Source organism: Anoplophora glabripennis, unplaced genomic scaffold (genome assembly GCF_000390285.2).
Source record: "Anoplophora glabripennis isolate ALB-LARVAE unplaced genomic scaffold, Agla_2.0 scaffold248, whole genome shotgun sequence".
Classification (NCBI taxonomy): domain Eukaryota; kingdom Metazoa; phylum Arthropoda; class Insecta; order Coleoptera; family Cerambycidae; genus Anoplophora; species Anoplophora glabripennis.
Genome location: NW_019416351.1, coordinates 593,157 through 618,241, shown reverse-complemented (window position 1 = coordinate 618,241; position 25,085 = coordinate 593,157). Strand labels below are relative to the sequence as shown.

The 25,085-nt window shown below is 33.8% G+C and overlaps 1 protein-coding gene across 4 annotated transcripts; it reads right to left on the bottom strand.

Moving 5' to 3' along the window:
* Nucleotides 1-520: 520 nt before the first annotated feature.
* Nucleotides 521-24,606, bottom strand: LOC108908631 (synaptotagmin 1). Of its 4 annotated transcripts, none has more exons than XM_018712725.2 (11): nucleotides 24,459-24,606; nucleotides 17,025-17,173; nucleotides 15,709-15,807; nucleotides 11,789-11,922; nucleotides 10,989-11,084; nucleotides 10,738-10,932; nucleotides 10,330-10,506; nucleotides 3,353-3,461; nucleotides 3,078-3,211; nucleotides 2,757-2,989; nucleotides 521-2,639 (listed from the first exon to the last, which is right to left on the bottom strand). In XM_018712725.2, the coding sequence occupies exons 2-10, from the start codon at nucleotides 17,167-17,169 to the stop codon at nucleotides 2,798-2,800; spliced, it is 1,281 nt and encodes a 426-aa protein (XP_018568241.1). In that variant the 5' UTR covers nucleotides 17,170-17,173; nucleotides 24,459-24,606; the 3' UTR covers nucleotides 521-2,639; nucleotides 2,757-2,797. The 4 variants fall into 4 exon arrangements, with proteins under 4 accessions (XP_018568241.1, XP_018568242.1, XP_018568243.1 ...); XM_018712726.1 differs by lacking the exon at nucleotides 24,459-24,606 and adding an exon at nucleotides 19,131-19,309; XM_018712727.1 differs by lacking the exons at nucleotides 17,025-17,173; nucleotides 24,459-24,606 and adding an exon at nucleotides 16,941-17,015.
* Between the last annotated feature and the right edge of the window lie 479 nt (nucleotides 24,607-25,085).

Genomic DNA, 25,085 nt, shown 5'->3' with positions numbered 1-25,085 from the left:
AATCTATGGTACCTACTTTTGAGGAAACCTCTTCTGTGCAAACCTTGATTTTCATTCAAACGAGCTCATGCGTACTACTACCTTGGTTTTGGGTTTAGTATAGTATCGCTTATAAAGATGGAGGTACTATCACTATTTTGAAATTTTCCTCGATTTTGTTTTCCAATTCGAAATCAATTATTGAATTTGTGCAGTTTACAAATATAAGTGTGTGCCTGTGAGTGTATAGGACCTGAACACTTGTGAACAATATGCTGGTGTTGAAGATTTCACGTACTATTTTAAATATCAAAACTATCAGGAAAAATGCTAGCAAAAAAAACTATAAACCCAATGCAGAAAACGTCACAGGCAAGTAAAACATAATAATCACGTATTATGTAGTTAACATACTCGACTGTTGTTTTGTATTTGTTTCATATTGACGTATTTATTTGCATCTTTATTCATCATTTATCACATACATCACTTCGACACATACAAAACTGTGTCAGTAAGACAGTCAAAATAAAAAATCATCAACAGGACGAGTGATATGATTTATTTTGTCTACTTAACAAGAGCATGATTTGCCACATTTTGTTATTTCCCACAATATAATCAATTTTTATTGTTCTTTATAGAGTAACATTTAAAAATTAACTGGGGTAATAATAATAAGTGCTATAGCTAGCTAGGTATTATGAAAAGCTGATAATATAGAAGTCTTTTGTCTTTCACTAAAACTAAACTATTTAAAATACGTACATTGTCTATTTCATTTTATTTTTACAATCTCAATCTCTACATATTGCCTTTCCATTAAGCTGGTGCTCCTCTATTATAAACCTTCATCGACATATTTGGACACAAAAAAATTATTTTAAAGTTAGAAGTGTTCACGATAGCTTTACAGGAAAGAGAAATAAGTTTAGGTGGGTAGGTATCAGAATATTCATAATTTAAGCTCTTCCAATAGGTCCTATTCAAAGAAAAGCATTGATAAATCTCCAAAACTTTGAAAATCTTACTTAGGCAGTCTTTTTTTTGGCCAAAATTCATTATGTAGCTACCTATGTTCGACTCCAAGCAATTAGAGATATAAGGTTTTTCAATGGCCTGCAAAAAAAATAATTTTTCTTGTCCATCGTAGGTATTTATAACTAAAGATTTATCACCACACAAAATGTTATCATTAGTGTAAAATAAAGCTCTACGTGCCTGATTAAAAATCTCTAAATCAGTATTAAACATTTTGGGCCCAAAGTGGTGTTTAGGGGTACATTGATTTTTAAGTATAAAGGGCCGTAACACTTTTACTATATAAGTTTACATATTTTTTATATCATACACAACATTTTAACATTATTTATAGGTATGTACAGTAATTTTCTGATTTCCTGAAGAAAGTTTTGCCTTGTTAGAGTACTTGAAATAAATTAATGACTTTATATAGCTTCCTAACACCATCATAGTTTGATACTACGCAAAATCTCGTGGATGAGTACACCGAAAAATCTAAATAAAGCTTGCATTTAAGTTTCCTCGGGAAATCAGAAGAAAGGATAAGGAAGAATATCATTCACTGAGTAATAAAATAATCTAATAAAATTGAAATATATTTACAATCATATAACCTTATTAGATTACATTATTTTCGCTAAATATACATAAACTAAATATAAAATACCTATTGGTTCGGACTTCCGGTTTTAGCTATTCACTAGACGGTAATAATGAACAACCTACGTATATTTTGTCTCTTTGGTACCGTCTAGATAGAGCGTCTAATCCAAAATATAAAATTCAAACTATGCATTTTAAACATTCACCATCATTTCTGCACAGAAATGGTTCTCCGATTACTTTATATTTTACAATTTGGATTAGAAGTGTTGATCTTGCTCACAACAACACTAGGTCAAATAAAATGTTGTTGCAAGGTTTCACCTAATATTGTGCATAATTTTATAAAAACCCCAACAAAACTAACGTATTTTTACATGATCTATGAGCTAAATTTCTATTGTCATTATTAATATAGTTTTAATTCTACCATCTATTATTTGCCATATATGTTTTCATACATGACAGTCCGTTAATTTTATATTAATTAATAGTATTAGGTAAATAAATCTAAAAACTTCATTAAATCACACAATTCCTCAATATCGAATTTGGGTTCTGAATGAAAAGCTATTTTGGAATTAAGAATCTATTTGTCATGTAACACAATACTGATGTACATTTATACAGCCCGCATATTCAATTTTTTGTACCTTGTCGAGTTTGTTATTTCATCAAACTGATTTTAAACAAAGCCAAATATTAGAGCTGTATACAATGATAAACGAACCGATATCTGAAAAGCCACTTGTGCAGATATATCTCTTTTTACGATATAAATGTTTTCATAAGCTTCGTTTAATAACTTTAAAGGCGTATATCTCAGGATGTCTATATTGGTAGTAAGTATAGTAATAGCTTTTAACTCTTGGAAATGAACCGATAACAGTTGAACATCAACAACAGTGCATAAGTCGAAGACAAAAATTAGTAATAAACAATGACATCTAAGATGTTGTACACATTTATATGATCATATCTTTGGATGAAGGGCCTACATCATACTGGGGGGTTCATATATCTGATGAATTAATCTGGAAAAGTAAAATCTTATGAGTGAAACTACTACCACTACGTTGAAGTGACGTCATATTCAGGCTTTATATCTCAAATTTCTATATATCAAACAGTTTTTTAAATGATTTAGGTACCTTATGTAGTATAATAATCAGCGTTGTAAGCGACGTTTGGTTTAGTCTTTCTTTTCATCCTCTGGGTCCTTAAGTGTGTGCCACTGTGCGATCGGCCTGCGAGGGGATGCCAGCATGTCCGACCAGTGACGTAGTTCTGTTCCGCTTGCGTTGTATCCTAGGACGACTTTTCCGATTGGTTCAGATGTTCCAATCCTGTCGTAGTCCACTACTGTTACCACCAGATTCACTTTCTGGAAGATAAAACCATTTTTATAACTGAAATAATCTATAATCTTTAAAATTTTTCAAATGGATATGGAGAATGACGTAGCTGCTCACCTGTATTTGTTCGAATGGTACCTCAAACGTAAACGATTCATTGTAGTATGGATTTAAAGTGCATTTCTTGATACTCGTCTTCTTTTTCTTAAGCCGCTTGCCGTTCTGCATGAGAGCAATCTTCACGTAGGGATCTGTTTTGGAAAAGTGCGATTATTACCTTAATTATCGTGGAGGAACAGATTTTAATTTTTCTACATTGCATTGAAATTTTGAACTGATATTCGGTTACATTGTGGTTTCTTAAGGATTTCTGTTAAAGAAAAGCGTTATACCGGACAATCCGCCAACGTCCATCTTCTTCAAATTCTTAGCTTCCAGGATCACGACGGTTAACTTGCCTGCTGTTGGAACATACCTCAGAGAGAAGCAAATGTCACCCAGCTTGTTTTCCTACAACGTCACATAATACAGTGAACTAAAAATATCGTTAATCGATCAGTATTTCGGAGCCGAACTTAAAAGTGAAACAGACGGTGCATTTGAGGGATAGTAGTGTTACACCAATTCAGTTGCTAGGATATCCATTCCTATATTTTGGTTCTATCTACGTTCATTTTTAGAGAAAACAGTGTGTGAACATCCTAAATACAACAATCTGTTTCACATAGCTTATTCTTAACGGTTCCTATGCCTAAACTTGGCTAGTGTAAGTTTAGGTCCTGTCAAGAATAAACTATATTAAGTAGGCTCCGGCTTAATCACAGTATTCGTTTGTTTGCGATGCTTTTGACATTTTTTCCATGGCGTTCGGACCTTAAGTTTTGACGCAAAACTTGCAAATTGTTGGGTTGTTACAAAGAAACATTGTAGACTATTTATGGTTGCAGAAAAACTGAGGATATTTATCTCAAAAGCTATATTGGAAATAAGCTATACATTTGAATAACATAACCATTAACTGAACAGTTTCTGAGATGGTCGGTCTAAGCTTTTTGCCGTTAGAGTGATATCGTTATCTTCTTGAGGAATTCTGAGACTAAGAGATTAAGTCCGCTGGTTGGTATTTCATTGTCGATCTAGTCCTTATTTTTAGGGATGATTATTTCCAAATTACAGGTAGACCTAATCCCTCATCTTGATTGATATCACCTCTTTGTCTATTGCACCAGAATTCTGCTCATTTTTGTATGTTGTCTTCTTCAAACGACACTTCTGCTTCTTCAATCTTCTATTGAAGCTTATACACAGGAATTAAAATACCAACCAGAGGAGTTAATCTTTCGTTTCACTGTTTCTTCTGAAAAAGAGAACGACATGTCTCTGGAAACGCCGACCAGCCTATGCCGATGACGTGCAACTCGTAACAACCCAAACTGTGAAAGGATATGAATAATGAGGTACTGGTACTTCGAATGCGAATAGACAGATAAAAAAACATTAAAAAACACGAAAATACACTGTCACACAAGAGACAAAAATTTGGGAAACATATAACAGATCCTTTAAAAGAAATCGAAAAAACAAGTCCCTATACGCATGCGCAATCAAAGAGTAGTGTGGTCAAGCTTAAACAGTAGTGAGATCAGAGGCGTACGCAAGAGAAAATCTTTCCGGAGGGTTAGATTACGCCACATGCTACTTTTTTTAGTCCTATTTTGCATTTCTCCAACTCTTCTGCGTATGCCACTGTACAGGACCTGGGCAGAGGGGTTGGGAGGGGGGGAATTTGAGAAATTATATTCGGAGGATATCTGGGGACACAACAATCAGATTTGTGTGGAACTGAAAATGTCATACATTTAGCACTGTGTAGGTATAATGCCTAGAAGCTTCGCCAAAACCAGTATCATTAGGTCAACAGATGTTTGCGGTTGTTATTATCAGTTTTTGCAGTCTGTTGACCCCCATGAGATGGATATCACGTTACTTAACGATTCTATTTAACTTGTGAGATTGTTTGTTTCAAAGAATCATATTTTTTTGAAACACTGACTTGTATAGACAAAGGTACATCGAAATCTAGATTAGATTAAACCACCAAGATTCTATAAATAATATAGAGAGCCTTGTTAAGATTTATTTGTTTATTACGTTTCGGGAGATCAATAGTTCTCTTAAAAAGAAACCACACATCGACGTTTCCTCCAAGAGGTGGCGGAAAAAATAAGAACTAAAGCTGCAGATTTATTACGAACTATGAAACCAAACCGAATTATTAGAAATGAAGTCAAAGCCATCACAGAGTTACTACGAAGGCATCTCTTTCTATCTGATGCAAATATGAATACCGACCAGGGGGCTTAATGTCCAATTTCAACCAGCCTGGATGTTCTTTAAGTACAACATGATGTGTTAAATAAAATCGTTAGATTTGGTGGCATCCATATTACCTTTTGGCTTTTATTGTATAATGTACTAGTAACTGTATCACGTGAGTAGATTGTATCTGAAAGTAATAATGTCTGCAATGTTTTTAGGTTCTTCCTAGTGTTAATTTTCTTCTCTAAACACCCAGCTCAAACCAAATCTTTTGAGAAAATCTAATCTGTTAAAAAACTAACACAGTACAGGGTCTAACACTATATGTTTGTAATAAAAAAATGGTCAATTACTAATAAAAAAATATATATAAGTCTGTTGGTAAATGCTAAGAAAAATCTTGTATAAAATGTTTGGAAAAGAATAAAATACCTTAAGTAGATAGACTTCAGGGTCTCCATTTTAACAATAAATGACAAACAGCTAAACAGAGATATGTTCAGGGCATTCCAGAGATAATCAAACACTTTTTTTTAAACAGCAGAGCTAAAAATACATTTTGGTTTGTTTTTATATTCGTTTCGATCTCGAAGTATATTAGTAAATATTTGAGGACCGAAAATAGATTTCTAAATATTTTAAAAAGCCTAAAATGTTTAAATAAATAATATTAGGCAAGTGAAAACAGCACGTTCTTTTTGGGGGAACTTTAATAAACTTTGTTTCGTTTGCGATTTATAGACTACTTTTTCTGACAATATTTCACCGAGTTTATACAAGGTATTCGCAGTATAAATGCCCTACGTTTAATACTGGTGCATGGTGACAACATTTTCAGAATAAAATGGCTAAATTTGTTTGCTTCTAGCATTCGTGATGTTTTTAGTTATGCTTATTTTAAGTCTAACAATCCTGCAACATAGCCAGTCTACCATTTTCTGTTGTTTTTATTGTTTTCTGAACTGCGCTATCTCGATCGGCAATAGTCGTGATGTTAAATTGTCATCAGTGTGTTATTGGTGTATTATTTTGTTCACTCGATCAACAGAGAAACTTTAAGCTTCTTTTAAAATTTCTTTGAAGTGTAGGATCTATCGCATAAGACTGTTTAAGTTTATATTACAGTATTCTGATGCTCATTCAGCATAAGGCACTTATACCGCGGACATCCTTTAAGCGTTTATTTAATCACAGATAGTTTTTATTAGTTTTCTTGAAATATCCCATGTAAGAGGGGCAAGCTAATTTTTGCTGGAATACCTTCAGTATAACTCGCATAATAAAAGTGTAGATCTGGGCGAGGTCCGGATCATTTTCAAAATTGCAAAAATGTTTGGAACGCATGCATTTTGGAAGAATATTGAAGAGGAAAAAAAGTTTTAGAATTGAATTTTGCACAATATACCGGAAGTTAAAAATGTGTAAATTTATTACCGATGTTGCAAAATAGAATATTGATGAAAAAAAGGCAAACAATCGTTTTTTGTGGATAATTTTTTTAAAATGTTTTAATTGCTCCGAAAGAATTCTAATTTTAGTGCAAAAACCTCAAACCAGATCCGCCCTGATTTATTAATCGCAAAAACCGTCTTAAAATGTGTCATTTTTTTACTTAAGTGCCTTAATATTGGTTCAATTTTGTTTCATACTTCATTAAGTATTGTAGTTTTTTCTAATTATCCACTCTTTATATTAGTGCTGTCAGAGAGCCGCAATTCAATGGCGTGCCAAGCGGATCAACCGAGACATGCGCCAGTCGCTGCCTCAGAATGCTTTTTACGTTCACGTCAAGTTAGTATACTGTTGCCTTTGCTGCGAATGTTGCGTAATTAATTCCTATCCGTTGGTGGTGTATCGTAGACAATTTACTTTGTTGCTTTTTAATAAATAATGCGTACGCCTATGTCCCGCTACTCAGTATATTATTTGTTACAACATTTACTAGATGTGAAATAATGTAAATCTCTATCCTTCCATCCACGATTTTTGTTATTATTCGCCATCGTCAATTTTTTTCTTGCAGAACTTACTGAACTAACTTTAACATTTAACGAAATTATCTCGAGTTGATTTCATCCGGAAGGCCCTTCGTTTTAAAAATGTACTGTGCCTTTGGAACTAACTAATGGTGCTGGCATGCTAGATTTGTACACGCAGACCTAAATTAATTTAATTATCTCAGTTATTTTAACTTCGATAACAACATTAAAAAACGATTTTAAAAACAAGTACCAGCCAAATGCAATGCCAAAAAAAGGGGTCATGCATATGCAGAAATTTAGGAACAAAGGAAAACAGATTGTGGGGCAATCATATAATAGAAAATTTCAATTGTCTTAACTACTGAACAAGGTCATTGCATCCAAAACAATCAGGACAGTGCCCCAGAAATAGACTGTTTTTTTGTTGAGGAATATTTTTCTTTTAATGCAAAATTCAGTTTAGAAATTAAGTAAATCTAGAGTCAAAAGTCGTTTGTTAATAAATTGGGATTTAGCAGTTTTTGATTTTTTTATTTTGGATACAATTTTAAATATAATTGTAATAATTGTAACTAAATTATTTTTTATAAATATAACAAATATCAACGTTAATGCATAAAGATTTAAAGAAGTTTTTGATTGCTTAAAAGAACGGGGTTGTTCTACGAATTTCATAAAAGGGCAACATATTAGCTTACTTAGTATTTACATATTTTGGGGGGGGGGTTTATGGAATTCATAGAACTAAAACCAAAATTTAATATTAAAATGTATAAACTACAAGTGAATAGGTAGCAGAAATAAGCAACTGAGATCAAATTAGTTTTACTTATATCTCATTAAAATAGTGCACCTTGCTTTTTCCTGCAAAAATATTAATACACACCGAAAGACGTAAGATGACCCAAAAGTGACGTCCATTATCACCTTACGTCTTCCGAGACCATAGAGGTGTGGGTAATGCATCAAATGACCAAAAACGTGGCTGTTTTGACTCGTCCTAAACCAGAGGACGTAAATTTCGCCGGCCATTGGATGTATTACACGCCGACTAAGTACCTTATTTATGATGAATAATACTTACGTAGAAATTTTGATCGTTTTTGGAAGCGTCATGCATATTGAGCGTCGGCAACACGAACCATAACAGAGCCATAACCAAAAGCAGAGCGAGAAATTTTAGGGAAAAGAGAAAAAACAGTTTACGTCAATACATTTGTCCACTGCTTTGAGTTTGGATGTGTGTTAGTCTCGATCACCTTTGCTTCGGTCGGCACTTTCTAGATTCCTGTAATACTTTCAAGGCGCCTATGTGTGTTAAAAATTGTTCTTAAGCTCTAACAACGCACCGGCCCTCCCAACTATGCCATTTTGCCTCGGTTTAATCGGGAAATTCGTCCGCGTTCGAAACTCTTACAGAAATGTGTGTGACGTGTCATTTTAAAGTCACCATATTTTTTTAATATCACTGTGGTCGAAGCGCCGAACATTAAAAAAACGTACTATTGTTTAAAGAAATATGTGTACTGTTTTTACATGATTTATTAAACACTTACTATAATAATATTCGTACGTTGATAAGTTATTAATTGTAAATGAAACTAATTTACAAAGTTCCGAAGTAAACAGGACTTTTTAAAAATAAGAACAACAAAAAGTTTTTTTTGGCACAACCGATTTATTTTATTCAATACAGCGATTTGCATGGTCTAAATAGATCATCGTCCTCATTTCATATTTAAAATGAAATTGAATGAAATACCGCTGCATACGCACTGTGTTCTGGTAGTAGCCGTAGTCGCCCAGGTGCATCGAGTGTAGGAAGTGGTCGGTTATACGTCAAATACTAACCTGGCGAGCTTAGTCGTAAATCAGAGAGCGCCTCCAAAAAACAAGTAAATAACAGTGGCGTGTACAGAAGTAAAATGTAGTACATATGTGGAATTTAAAAAAACAAATTGGATTTATAATAAATTACATTTAAAATAAATAGTTTATGAGAATAAAAGAATTTTTGTAGGAACAAGGATGCCAGACGTGAACTGATCCCTTCGTCTCATCATAATGTATAAAGAAATTATTCAATTTCTAAAACCCTTAAAAGCGTACTGCATTGGATCCCTTGACAGGCAATGATTTATTACTTTGCATCGAATATGATCCTACTATAAGTCTCAGTATTAAGGAGCTTTGATATTGACCTAGTTTAGTTGAACTATACTATGACACACTATTTAGGGACGTATTTTGGAAAGTTAAAACCGATGAAATTTTAAAACAAACGTATGATAAAATACCAATAAAAAAACTGATAGATTTTTAATATCTTTTGAAGTAATTGTCACGATTTTAATAAGAGGTATTTATTTTTTTAAAGCACTGTGTTTAGTTTGTGTTATCAATGAAGTACACACATGTATAGGTATGTATCTAATATGATTGAATTCGGTTTTAATTTATTCGCGAAAACAGCATAGTCGGAGGTGGTGCTGAGTAAGTGTGGGAAATTGTGTCGAGTTATAATAAAAATATACAGCCTTCAATGATGTCAACAAAGTTGAAGAAACAAGCAAACTTTAATACATATTAACTCTACTAGAGCTTAAAATTCTCGTAAAAGTAACTTTCTCATCATGAATTTGGTTCTTTACTGGTAGGTACTGGTAGCATATAAAAAAATTAGAATGTCTGCATCAAATATACGTATGTTATAATTGTTAAATATAAACTTAAATCAGAGAAAAAAATTAGAATTGCGATACTGGAAATCGACTTCGGCTGTTTTTTTTTTTTCAGAAGAAAATCGAATTTTTGTTTTCCGATGTGGAGGTTCCATTTTCCATCAACGTACGCACCAATATAGAACCCTGAGTCGAGACAGATATGTACTCTGGATGTAAGAATGAAAATTCAATAATGGTGTAGCAGATAAAGTGCTAAAAAGTCTTCTGTAACTTGTGCAAGCATCCAATGGTCAGAACTGGGTGTGAAAAATATAAAACATCCGATTGAAGCAAGGACCGGACTATACTATTGAAATTATTATGAGTAATTGATTAGGATATCACCTGACCACCTTCCCCTTCGACGCTCTGGAGTTCGCGCCACTCCTCGATGGTCTGGGCCAAGTCCACCGTGCACAGGGGTACCTTCACCTCGCCTATCTGGTCGTGCTTGGAGAAGCGGTCGAAGTCGAAAATGGCGAACACCAGCGTCTTGTTCATTGCCTCGGCGTATGGAAGACTCTGGAAAATAGTATTGGTCGGTTTTCTGGATTTTATTTTCTCGATTTCCGCCACCACACAGCCTAGCCCGAGAGCTAGAGATTCCTAACTAAGGCTAAGTGCAATATAAGTCTGCAATTGGCGGCGACTATTTTCTTTTGTTTACAATTTATTGTATTATCATCGTCAGTGTGTTTTATTTCATTGTTTTGTGTCATTTATAGCACAGTAAAGCTGATCTGATAATCTTACCTTAAACACAAAAGTCTCATTGAACACGGGGTTCAGTGTTTTCCTGTGGACTTTGGTCTCGAATTTCTTTTTCTTGTCCGGAAGTAAGTACACTTTGACGTAAGGATCCGACGTGCCTCCCATATCTAAAGCCGGTAGATCTTCCGCCTGGATGACGGTTACGGAGAAGCTGTTTTGGTTGAAATCGTACTCGAGCTGAAATTTAACGGTTAGGTAAAAGAAACAGAACGAAATTGTTGTTGTCCCTATACCTTATACTGAAGTTTTCCCAATTTTTGGACCTCTGGTTTTTCTCCATCGTCCGGTTCTTCGGCATTTTCAGTTAAATCGTCCATGTCAGGTTGCACCTAGAGAATTTTTCATAAATATGGTTTGTAGGTTTGAAAATGTTGAATGGACTACAAATCTTGCAAACTTGACAGTTTACAGTCAAATCCTTTGAAACAGCAAGCGATTCCAAAAATGTTTCTTCGTATTATCATGGAAAATCGGTGGGTATTTGCAAAAAATATTTCTGATAATCGAGTTTTCACACCTGGATTTATTTGCGTTTCAAATATTCTATTCAAGTTCGTAACTTGTATATGTTTGCAGATAACTAATGTAATGCCTTAATTTTTCAAGTAATTGTACACTTTCATAAAAACTTATATATACTTGCATATCTTGAGTAAAACACATGATAGAAGCGTTAAAGAAGAAATATAATGTCTCTCGGGTACGCTGTTATAAATCCAGATTATTTTTAGAAAGAGATAGGATGTCGGAGTGGCGTAAACTGGATACATGCAATTTATTTCTCAGTTTCTATACGCTTCTTCCTATTAAGATGAAACGTGACACCACTTCCTGATATAGCATAAAAAGTTAAGAGATACGATCCAGCAAAAAGTGACTTTGCAAACTTGTTTAATGTTTATGTTCAAGTATTTCTAATTTAATCTTTTTAGAAAGATGAGGTTGTACACCGAAACAAAAATTTATCTTGAATACATTTATTTGAGCATCAATATGTGGTGAAAAAATGTAGGTTAGTTAATTGCTTACGTACCTTCTCTTTGTATGAGGAACTTAAGATGTGCACCGACTTGAAATCCACCACCTTTTTGGAGTCCTTTGGCCTTCTTTTCCGGACACATCTTCTTATGCAACAGAAGCATATTCCCAGTACTATTACGGATATAGCTGAAATAAAGAATAAAGCATATGTGGTATTTTATATGCAACAGCCCGAAGAAGACGTTTTGTTATTTTCGCAGATAAGTATAAATTGAAGTAATAGCAAAAACCACACGTCAATATCGCACGAAGTTTCGAAGTTGGAGACTTTGAAAAGGGTCGTAATGTAGGTCACCCATGCGCTTGGGTTTTGCGAGTTTGTCGAGATGGGGTCTCACCTTCAAAGTTCAATTTTACCAATCGTAGATCTTGACGTACACAAGAACTGTACCCAAGTCGGATTGTAAATGTTATTAACTTTTCCCAAACTTTGCGTATGAGTTCATAGGTCGCCACTTGTGATATACTAAAGATGCAGGTATTTATTTCAGCTTAGAACTTCAGCAAACTCGAAAAGAGTGAATCTAAATGCCGAAAAGTCAAAAAGTCAGGTGACATGAACTGTGGTTACAAATGAAAGTAATACCAAAGCCCCCATGTTCACCACATCACAATGTGCAAGTTGAAAAATGTCCTACATTTCGCATGTCGAACGGATCAAATGAAGCAATGGTCACGGATATGTTAAAAGTAGAGTTATATAATTTTATAAAAATGCATAAATCATCTTTTAAAATACTTGAAGTCTATCAAATTTAACAGAAATAAGGTCACACTTTAGAGAAGAGAGATATTACCACTTTGCCAGCCTGACTTGAACCCTATGAAACGAGATGAGTTTAGTCAAGCTGTACCTGCGACGAGTTGGCTAGGTCATAAAGGTTAAGCACGGGGTGACCTCACAATTTGAATAATCACGACTGTTGAAATGTCTGTTCTAACTTCATTATTCTCTATTATCTATGAATGCATTTTCAGCGTTACATATATAATTCGCATTTATGTTGACATTAGCCAAAATTAATCACGCCTCAAAGCAGCTAGTTGACCATGAAGTTCCAGTTCTAAAAGTCGTGCTACTTTAAAAATTTGTCATTTTCCCAACAACATAGTGACCTACATACTATTTATCACTAATTTTTGGAATGGTAACATTTAACTCTGTACCAAGGATCTTAAGTAATGTGTTCTTCTGTTATATTGTGTTCAATATTTCCGTTGAAATAATTTCAATCTAATAGATAAGGTATTAGAAGTCGGGTCCCGTTTTCAAAATGAAAAATAAAAAGTCCTTAGACGTTGTAATAAAAATTTATATTAATAAATGGTAGCGCTCAACTTTTTTAAATTTTATAAGTTTTAAGTCTACAACAGCCTACATATCTACATAATACACAAATTAGTATTTTAAGACAATCCACCGAGTTATATATTTGGGACAAGTAAACAGTAACAAGAAGAACGACCTTGCATTAACATAATCATAATAACACATCGAAATCATGTTTGCCCAGCCAGATGTAATCTATATTAAGTGAAAAAATCTACAAATACGAAATGCTAGAAAAAGTCTAGAATTATCGTCTATACAGGGTGAGTCAAAATTCACTCCCCAGCGGCCGGATATATATTCTAAAATAAAAAATAAAACAAAAATGTAGAATACTAAAATCTCGAAAGCGGAGCCGTTTTCGGAAAATTTTGTAAAGAAAAATTCAAATTTATAATTTTTTTGTTTAATATTAACGCCATTAAAATCCATAATTTAAATCCATACAAAATAAGAAATAGCAAAAACGAAGATCCTTCTGGCTTTGGCTAACCTTCAAAACCATTACCATTTTCGTTAATACACTTCTGCAATCTGTGGTAGAAGCTCCTGGCAACAGAACAGAAATTAGCTTCATTTATTTCCGCTACTGCTTCATGAATCCTGCCAACAGGCACAGTAAAATAAACCTTTTCTTTTATGTATCCCCATAACCAAAAGTCTATAGGAATCAAGTCAAGAGACCGGGGTGGCCATGGTGTTGGTCCACCCCGCCCAATCCATTTATTAAGTTCAAAATATGTCGTACTTGTAATGTGGCATGTGCGGGCGCACTTTCATTCTGAAACCACATGTTGCACATTGTTGTAGAGGAATATCTTCTATCAAACCTGGCAAAATGTTCTCGCAAAAATGACTGTAATTTTCACCATTCAGTATTCTTGGCAAAAAATATGGACCTATGATCCATTTCCCGTAAATACCTATCCAAACATTTACAGACCAATATCTTTGCTGATTCCGCTGACGTTTTTCATGAGGATTCTCATAATGCCAATAATGAAGGTTGTGCTCATTGAAAACTCCTTGTTTTTGTCCGGCCAACTTGATTAGTCTGTCAAAATTTGCGCATTTATTGAACTAAAATTAATAATTTATTCGAAAACGGCTCCGCTTTCGAGATTTTAGTATTCTACATTTTTGTTTTATTTTTTATTTTAGAATATATATCCGGCCGCTGGGGAGTGAATTTTGACTCACCCTGTATATCCCTAATTTTATTGTCTAAATAAACGTAACATAAACTAACATAAAATTTCAACCAATTCACAATTTTGTCCGGTGTTTTGCATCCATTGAAATAACGCTAATGGGTTACTTATGAATTAAAAAAATATCGAGTAATTTATACAAATGTTTTGTGGAATGATTCGCCGTCTTAAATCTTTTGCTAGCGTTTTGTTTCTCATTTTTTTTGCTTCATTTTATGTATTATTAACTAAATTCTCAACTCATGCGGCTAACAAAAATTTGTAATACGAGAAAAATAAAAATGTACTAATACAGTATTATACAGGGCGTCCTTTGTAAAATATGAACGGTTTAACTAACAAAAATTAAATACAAATTACTTAAATTATGTATAAATTATTACTCAAAATGTTTTAACTTTCTTTCAAGCGTGAAAAAACTTATATTGCGTTTATTGCTAATATGTTTCAAATAGAAAAACAGTAATTAGAATTACATTAGAATTTTTCAATCATGTGTAAATACATTTTTTTAACAAGACACAATTAATTTTAATATAGACAGATGTAAAATTCAATTTCTTTTTGATTTTATTGAGGTTTGTTGAGGCTAGTTTCTTATGGCAACAATTTATGTTTGGATGATTTTAGTTTATACCGGGTGTTTGTAAATAAGTGCAAACTATTTTAGGGGGTGGTTACCAAAGTTATTTTGTGAAAACAAGTTCATTTAAACGTAGGTCGAAATATGCTTCGTTTGCGAGATACAGAGTATTTAAATTTTAATTTTTAAAATATTTTTATTAATTATTTCAAAGAGTTTTAAAGAGATTCACTCGAAATTTGATGGTTGTATTTTATTTAGAAATATTGACAGCAACCTACTAGATACAGGAATTAAAAATACACAACTTGCAATAAAATATGTTTTATTTTTTTCCTTAAAAACGGTGCATCCTACGAAAAAAATTGAAGAGACCAATTTCATCCAGAATTGATAGCGGATTTCTAAAAAAAATATCAAAGCGGGAAAAAGTCAGTGGCGTACCATTTTTTTTTATTAAAAAAGATTGTGGCATTCTCGCATGAACGCCACTGGTGTAAGTAGAAACATTCGGATCACCCCAAAAAATGCACATTTATCCCTCCAAAGCGTTTCTCAAATTTCGAGTCAATATCTTTAAAACTGAAATAATTAATAAAAATAAATAAAAAATTAAAATTTAAATACTCTGTATCTCGAAAACGATGCATATTTCGAGCTACGTTTATATTTATATATTTATATTTTTTTACAAAATACCTTCGGCAACCACCCCCTAAAATATTTCGCACTTATTTACAAACACCCTGTGTATTTTAAAGATTTCAACTACTAGAAATACGTCTTACCAATCAAGATGGTCACCAGCACCCAGGTCTCTATCCCTCTGTCGTGGGCCATCTGCACGACATCGTCGACGATGCCCTTCGTCTCATTCGTGGGTTTCACTGAAAACAATTTTACGACAGGGTAAAAATCCAAGCACGAAAACAGCGCCCCCAGAACAGCGTACTGAAACAGCGGGTACCATCTCAGGACGCGCTTGCTGGCGACGCCAACGCTGTTCTGCGGGACAAGCCGTGGGGAACTGTAGGCTATTGCCATGGTGGAAAAATTATTGTGTGTGCTGGTAGTGGTGTCGTTGTACAAGAATTGTTTCAAGGATAGGATCGTCTACATCAATGTAAAGTGTATACACAGTGTGCTGTGTTGGTTCGGTAGTTGTTTTACTTGGTCTCGCCTTGGGATCAAGTTTGCCGGCCTATTTTCGAATGACGCCTTTATACGAGATGAGTTTGATATGTTTTAAAACTGGGGTCCCATAAAATCAGCATCTTATAACTTTTTTTAATCATTATAATATTATTAAGGACAACTTTTTGATTTTATTTTGCAATAAGTTCTTAAATAATAAATAACAGATATAAGAAAATGGAAAGAGCAAATAGAAAACCGCAAGACTTAAAATTTCAAATGAGGATACAAAACATTTGAATAAAAAGGTAAATTCCATTTTCAGTCGAAAGTATTATCTTTGGGATTTGACAGATAAAATAGAAAACTAGAAATGGTTATGATGTTGGAGAAGCTCGAAATTATCAGTATGGTTTTATCGAGACAAATGATGTGCATCAGTAGTGAATGTATCTTGTTTTCCACGGCAACGTTGATAACATCAGTAACAGACTTGATCAAACCAGTGTTTCTCTATACATTTCATACTATATCTTTTAAACAGGAAGAGATATCGAAAAACATTTTCAATGAAAATCGTTGAGAAAAATGGGAAGCATCATATGATGTAAAAAATGTATGTGAAATTGCAAAAAATGATTTCGATGAAGTCACAGCCCTAAGAGCGGAAAATTTACCAAGAAGTGATCTTACTCGTAGAGTTCGATTGCAGACAATCTATGGTCGTGAGACTGATGTAATACATCAAGGGCCCAAAAAAAAAAAAAAATTAAATTAATTGATCGTGACTTAGGTGCAAAACCAGATACTGTATCATTGTGTTGCCATGTGGCGTATACAGTGTGTGTGGTGTCTCGTGGCAAAACATCAAACAACACCTAGATACCTGGTTCCGGAAATGGAGTCGTACGACCATGAGATGGATGAAATGTTTTGTTACCAAAGATATGTTTCTGTGGGATTTCCGCACCTGAAGGTTCTGGACTTGTCGATAAGCCCTCTTTTATGGTCGGAGGTTGCAAGGTTGTCGTAGAAGACGATGCGTCTGGTTTTGGGGTTTGGTCCTCAGAGCTCATTTGCTCCCGTTTCACTCTAGGAGCTAGTAGAGACAGCATGGTTCTGAAAATAAAAAAAAACGAGGTGATTAATTGACCGGGTTTGTGTGGGAGAAGGGGCAGTGTGTCGTTATTAGAGTTCGAGACACGCGAGTCGTATTCACAGAACGAAAATCATTTGTCGTCAACTCCTTAGACCTTAGACAATCCAATGACAATCAAACATTCATTCAAAGGAACATAATGGGTTTACGGCTAAGATATTGAGACAAAAGTTCTAACTCAAATTTTATGATCTTAAAATTAAGTAAAAAAATACACAGAATAAAAGCCTTAATTTGTGTATTTGTAGAGACCGAGCGTCATATTGTTTATAACAAAAGAAAAAAAAATAATTGCTCTTTTTTCAGTTATTCATTTTTATAGACTTTTCACGTTTTTGTTTGTAATTTCATAATGCTTTCGATATTTTGGAAAGTAAGGTCTTTTTACGTATCTAAAAACAAAAGTCAATTATTTCCTTGAAGAAAATGGTCATTATTCTATTTAACGTGCTCAGAAGAGGTCGACGTATAAAATATTGTCTTAATTAACTGTTAGTTATTGCGTGAATTGTGTCTAGAATATTATTGAATGTTACAATATAAACATTATTATGTTACAATGTTACAATATAAACATTACATACATGCTTACCCTTGCTTGGGGGTGAAAGTGGCGGAGTCAAAAATACCAGCAAAGAATGTCCCCCTTTAATCTAAAATCGACAGGTCTGTCTGAGCGTTTTTCTACAATCTTGACGCGGTTCCTGAAAATGGCTCTGTTTCGTTTTCATTTGGCCACCCTGTATAAGTACTGCTTTTAGCGAAAGATGTTTTTTTTTAATTTTTATAAGAATATTAAAAGTAAAATAAATATTTAGTGTTTAATACAATCTTGACGTGGGCAGAAGATATACGCGCTAGCATTTTCGACTTTTGCAGTAGGTCGCCATTTTGAAATCGGGGGTCCGCATTACGGGTATTTGTTGAGCAACCCAACAGTTATCTTTTCGTTTACTTTCATCCAATTTCAGTCAAATTCTTTCTTCATTAAATAAATGCTGAAAATTTTGCACATTTTTTTCTTCACTGCCAATTTTGCTGTGTAAAAAAATTTTTCGAGCTTTTGCAAAATCCTATCCTTGTACAAAATTTCCTCAGGAACAAAATCGATAAGTATACCTCATCTCGATTAGAGGCTTATTTCCGGAGATATAAGCGAAAAACTGACAAAAAAAGACCAATTATTTTATTTCTTTTGTTATAAACAATATGACGCTCGACCTCTACAGATATACAAATTTAAGCTTTTATTCTGTGTATATTTTACTTAATTTTAAGCCCATAAAATTTGAGGTAGGCCCGATTTTTGAAACAGGCATGTGTTTGGTCTAATTCGCCCGGATTATTAATCATTGTTTCAAGTAGACTAAACTCACTGTGCTTTTGTAAATATTCGAGAATAATTTATTTAGTTGTAATGTAAATGTAATAAACGAAATGTACCGATTTACAAATCTTCATCCGCAGCTATTTTGAATTGCTAATAGCTTATATGGTTGACTTTAACACTGCTTCGCTAACTCTACAGTACACTGCCAATTTTATTTCCTGCACCGTATTGACATTGTCAATCCCAAATTTGATACGATTTAGATTCAAATTTTCTCCGTTACAACTGATATTACTTCAAACAAACAGAACAGCTCCCGTAGTTGTTCCGTAACATTTTCATTTAAGTTAAATATTACTGCTTAAGCTAGAGAACATGGAAACTACAGTTTGTGTATCACAATTGAATATTTCGTGTTAAGTAAGCAGGTAACTATATGAAACCCGACCTGATCTTAGGGCGATTATATCCTAGCATAGCAACAATCTGCGTGAAAACATAGACAGCAATTTAGATTTCAGAACGTTAATTTATATAAACCAGTCGAGATGGTCGTGATAAGAAATTGTGAAATGTAATGTACGTACCCCCATATGAAGTAGACTTTGCTTGCTTTATCGAAGTTAATGGCTTGTATACCGGTGTTCCTTTGTGAAACGTATTTGTTTTTACACGCTTTTTTATCGGGCTTTGACGCAAATCTTCATAAATGCACTAATTATACGAGTAAATTGAAGAGCGAGGAAAATATTCTTTGTAAAATAGGTCTCGGTGTGGAAGCGTGAATAAATATAATCGTAGGCGTTTTATGTTTCCTTTGCGACTTGATAATACTCATATTGCGTGTCAGGGTGACCATTGTAGTTTTACAAGGCTTGCTCAAGATAACCGAACGCTTTGCATGCGTTTTATATGTTCCTCAATACTTTTTGACATTGACTCTGGTTCTACTTTCCAAATAATAGTAAAAAGTGTATCCAAGTTCAAATAACGGGCTTAGCATCGACCTGAAGTTAGGTTTATTATCGCATATTTCAAATATTTCGAGGATAACCCTGTATCAGTCCCCGGTAGTGGCTTATTCAAGCGTACGTTTGTGACATTGTGTGTATTTTATATTTCTAAGTAGTGGCCTACATTTAAGGGTTATCAATCATAATTATCTTCCTTTACAAACCCTCCATTGAAGCAGTGAAGCTAAAATTGTAATTTTTTGTATTGATATATAAATTATACGGAGTGTCCCCTCGCGAAATGCTTCGATCGATATCTAGGAAAGTACTGCTCCGAAAAATTTGAAAATTTGGCAACATGGCAATGTCCCTAGGGCGAACACAACTAAAATATCTAGAACTCTTCAGCACTTCCGGTTATACCGGAAGTCGACACCAACTTCGTTATTTTAAATGGGACACCCTATATATTATTGCATTATCGGATTCTACGTGAAATTTGAAGGTCACTTTATTAAATATCCCCTATACCCAGAAGTTATAGATTTTGAGATATTAAATTTAAAGAAAAAATTTGACAGATGCAAGAGTCCGAGGAGATGCTAGTAACTATTTTCAGGAGCGTGATATCAAGTGGATTTTTGGTACCTGTAAAGGGCATAGGTACCTAACACTACATTATGGTATAGCAACTAATTAAAACCTTTAATACTAGGTGTTTCATTTTTGCTGTTACATTGTGATAAACTAAAACAGCTATAACTTTGTTAACTTAAATGGAATTATTTCACTCTGTTGTATGACTGAAATTTGCTTTTAAGTCATATAAGCATTGTTAGGGTTGCCTTACTACTTTTAGAGATATTTGCAATTTTCTATTATTTGGTACTTTTGCTCATATCAGACCTGTTGTCAAATTGGCTATGACTAGAAACACTCCAAAATAATTAAAATAACTTGACATTTCTCAAGTTAGTTGTCAAATTATTGTTATATGTAATAGTTTTTGCTGAAAATTTATATAAAAATGGCTGGAGATCGTTTAAATTATACTTATGAGGATTATTTTAATTTGTTTATTATTTATAACAAACGATAGTTTGTTATAAATAAAATTGGAACGCTTATTAAATATTGCATGAAAAATAGGAATGGATTATATTTGTTTTTCATCTTCAATCTAGATCAAGGGTGCCTGTTTTTCATCTACTTAATTTCTTATGCAGTCTCAGTTATAAATTAGCACAAGTGAATACAAAGGATTCCTAGTGGTCGTTCTGAACACGTGGGTAGTATTGATTTTGGCATATATTGCGAAGAATAGTGTGTGGGAGACGTAAGAATTTTCTCTGCATTGGACAATTCGAATCATTGTAGATTTAGAACTGTCACGGTAACAACTGCAAATACGGGGCGTAATAAGTAAAAACAACAACTTTTGTCTAAACTCCTTATTTTTNATCTTATGCAGTCTCAGTTATAAATTAGCACAAGTGAATACAAAGGATTCCTAGTGGTCGTTCTGAACACGTGGGTAGTATTGATTTTGGCATATATTGCGAAGAATAGTGTGTGGGAGACGTAAGAATTTTCTCTGCATTGGACAATTCGAATCATTGTAGATTTAGAATCGTCACGGTAACAACTGCAAATACAGGGCGTCTTAGAAATAAGTAAAAACAACAACTTTTGTCTAAACTCCTTATTTTTCATCATACGAGAATTTTTTTTAATTTTAAAGCTTAGTTTTCACATTTTTTTTAAACTAGCGATATTACTTTTGATGATAAATACGCGGCTGAAGTGTTTGAAAGGGCAAATTTCACAACGCGATTAAGAGCTTCTTTAAATTTAAGCTATCTTTGAATTCAAACTATGCAATAATACAAATTTCAGCAAATACATACATTTTTTTAGCATCCGCCCAAAATATCACCATTATTCGGCCAAAATTCGAAGATTTGTGTGGGAGAGGGGATCGTTTATTATTACTTGCCGCTGGAACCTCGGGCACAGCACGAGACCTACGACATCGTTATTTAATGCCGTTTTACGTTAAAAAATCGGTCGGGTCGTGATGCTAGGCCATTCATTCTAGCGGAAAGTCGCGAAACCGTGCTAGACTCGCAGCGGAAATCATACTTGTCAAAGAAAATTCATTAACGCTATTTTTAGTACGCGCTAACGCTTCTGAGGAAAAATCGATAAGCCTGAATTGAATTCCTCACTGTTCATTATGGCTGAGTAGAATAAAAGATACGAAAATAGACGCAAAATTTACATGTGTAGGAGGGTTTTAACCTGAAATTGTTGGTATTTTTCAAGGTTGGCAGGTCTTTGCTTAAATGAATAGGAAATATCGCGGGGTTATTTTGTTTTTCTATTGTCGTGGTAATAGGTAATGGCTGTAAAAAGGAAATTCGAGTAAGCACGCTACAATATGGATATAATAATTTTGCTAGTTGAAAGCGAGGTCTGTAAGCAGAGGAATGTCACCTATGTAATTAAATTTTATGCAAAATCAGTGCAGAATGTCCCAAAAATTACAAAAGTGGTTTTAAAATAAACTTAAACAGTTTTATTAAGTGTCAGTAGCGCTTTATATGGTTTTCAACTAGTTTTTGGAAGCTAAAAATAGGAAAAATATGGAAAAATTGCAAACTCTCAATGAAATCATTTATTAAAATATTTTTCATAATATAATAAGCCTTAATCAGAAAAACAACATTTTCTGTTTTTATAGTTTTGGTGCAAAGGTATTCAACAAACAGTATTATAAGCAAAAATTGGAAAAATAAATTGGACTTTTTTAAATGTTGATTGTTTATTTTTTTATATTTAGATAATAGCTCTCTTATTTTTTCTGTCTTTTCCCAATTTTCTATGAAAAACCCGTTTATCTTATCGACAAATTTTTCTGGAAACTTAGAATGATAATTCCTTTAATCACGTACATTTGCATAAATTCTGATTTTCTGACCAATTATAAAAATTTCATCCTGTTTCATTTTTTACCGAGTTATTTTCACATTACAGAAAGTTAGATCCTGCAATTTTTTGACAACCGATAGTTCCTTTTCAATTATCGACTTTATTTGACCCCTTTTTACGAGACGCCTCTGTCCAGACGGGCGCACCATTACTTATCGCGATATATCTTCACGGTCTACATCGAATCCAAGAGAACGATGTAAAATGGGGCTTCGAGGGGTCGAAAGGATGTTACGGCCCGAAATGGCAACTTAAATAAACGTCAAAGATAGAATCGACTTTAGTAAAAAAAAAGTTGTTTGTTGTAACGACCTGAATACGTCGAGACATTTGTAATTCTCTATAACTCGTAACTGATTGTAATTTTTTTAACTTGAGTAAATAGCTTTTATTCGTGTAATGGATTTGCATCTATGAGAAGCACATTAGATTTTGAAGGACTTAATCAATAAAGGAACGTAGCACAGACGTAGATAATGTCGTCTTTAAACTGTTTATGAAGGAAAACAAATTTTTATATTGTTACACTGTCTGGGTATCTAGATTTGATATTTCTGGCAAGACAAATCAGTAATGGTGTTTGGAGTAATAATTAGTTTTGGTTACTTGAAGCTACAAGTACAAAAATGGGACACAATTGCTCTTTGGCCTCTTTGTATGTAATAAACTATTAAGTGTATGTTTGTGTTTAGATGGTTGTTAAATTTATCAGTAACATTATCACAAATTTTACTTTGTTTTGTTAATAGAAAATGGTTGTCTACATTTTCCAGATTATTATAACACTAGACACTACATGTGAAACGATGTTCTATAGCTTGATTAATGTTCTTTAAATTATACACAGTTTCTTTAAAACTATAAATTTATTCATTTGTAGGTTTCAAAACAAAATATTATCGAATTAGATTGGAATTTGCTCTGATAAAATTTGTTTCGTCCTTTTCAAAACACTTACTCAAAAATATGTTTCCAATGTGCTATTCTTTGTACCGAAAATCAATAATTTCATTGTAGAATGATTTTTTTCTGCTAGAATTAAAAAATGCGACAGTGAATTAACTGAAAACTAGTTAGTCGAGAATGTACATATAAAATCTAACGGATAAATCTAAATCTGAAGGGTACAGTGCGTTCTGCGTAATGATCACTTAATTTCGGAAATAAATGCGTTTGTAGGTTATAATTTTATAGTTCCCCCGTTTAATATTCCATAAACCTGGATGTTTTTATATAAACACGCACTCTGTTGTTCGAGAGAAGAAAAAAAATTGAAGCTCCGTTATACTTGAAGCGACATTTTTTTAACTGGGTTTTGAAAAATGATAAATTGAAGAAGATTTAATTATTATCCTTTAAAACACAATTCATAGGCATTTGCAAGATTCAACGGCATGATACGTTGAGTATTGATGCGCAGAGTGCACTGGTAGTAGTTCAAAAATTTTATTCGCGGTCCAATATACTTACCAATATTCCTCAAATCCAAAATGTTGTTTAAACTAAATAGTATTACTGGATGCACTGTGACAATGATACCATAGAAAGAAGGCGAAAATAGAATCTAGTATATGTTCGCAAATGACCAAATGCCAGAGTTGTTTTCCAAAATTACAAAATTATGAAATGTTTTTTAAAAAATTGTAAAATCAATCTGTACGTTATTGATGTGACGGTGCTACATTGTTGGACAATCAAAACAGTAGCAACTTTTTAGTACCAAGTATAATCTGACCTTTCAGTGTGACATTTCGTGAAATTTAATGGATTTATTGCCGCAGTAACACAAATAGAAACATTTTCACACACAGTTTGTTCTACAACTGAAAAATTTATTTTCGCAAGACAACAAACACAGCGAGGACCATTTCAGGGTTAAAAACTACCCCATCCGCTGGTCGCGTAAACAAAATACTTCCCAAGGAGTACGCTGAAATGGCCCTTCGAAAGCGAAATACAAGTCTTACTCACGTTAAGCGACGTCCAGGCACTCTTCTTCAGAATATCAGCACACTCAAGGATGGAGACACATATTTGTTGAGTTGGTATGGAACGAAAGACGGCTGTGACCGTCTGGAATTCTGACTCGTCCCGCGTCGGTGCCGATTTGTTTCAGTAAAATGGCTGCCCTCGGCACCCTGCTGAAGTACGTGAATCGATAGCGAGAGCTCGGGCGATACGCAGGACTCCTGAAAAGATCCTGAAAATGCGCATGTTGGGGCTGAGCATTGATATATTCCGGCTTACTACGATTTTTCTTGCCGGCCGTCGATCGGGCTCGTTTCGGCCGATTCTGTTTCGTCGTCAGGGATTATTGACCGTGTTTTTCGTTGAAGGGAGAAATATACCCGGCCCAGTTCTTTGGAGTCACTGTTAAATAATTATTTCCAAATCCGCATTTATAGCTATCGCTACAACTATACAGGGTGTGAGTTTGAATGGGGTCATATTTATACAGAGGCTACCTTTGACCCTTAGACACATATCGTAGGTTTGTTTTCTCTGATTCAGGCGTGAAAAAGATTCCATTCATTCATTTCTTTCAACACAGAATAATAAAAAAATACGTGTTTATGTATAACTTTTTTATTATTTGAT

Coding starts and splice junctions, on each gene's coding strand:
- LOC108908631 (XM_018712724.2), bottom strand. CDS start 15,964: ATGGCAATAGCCTACAGTTCCCCACGGCTTGTCCCGCAGAACAGCGTT. Junction 11,085..11,788: donor GTTCCTCATACAAAGAGAAG/GTACGTAAGCAA, acceptor AAAATTCTCTAG/GTGCAACCTGACATGGACGA. Junction 2,990..3,077: donor TACCATTCGAACAAATACAG/GTGAGCAGCTAC, acceptor TTTATCTTCCAG/AAAGTGAATCTGGTGGTAAC.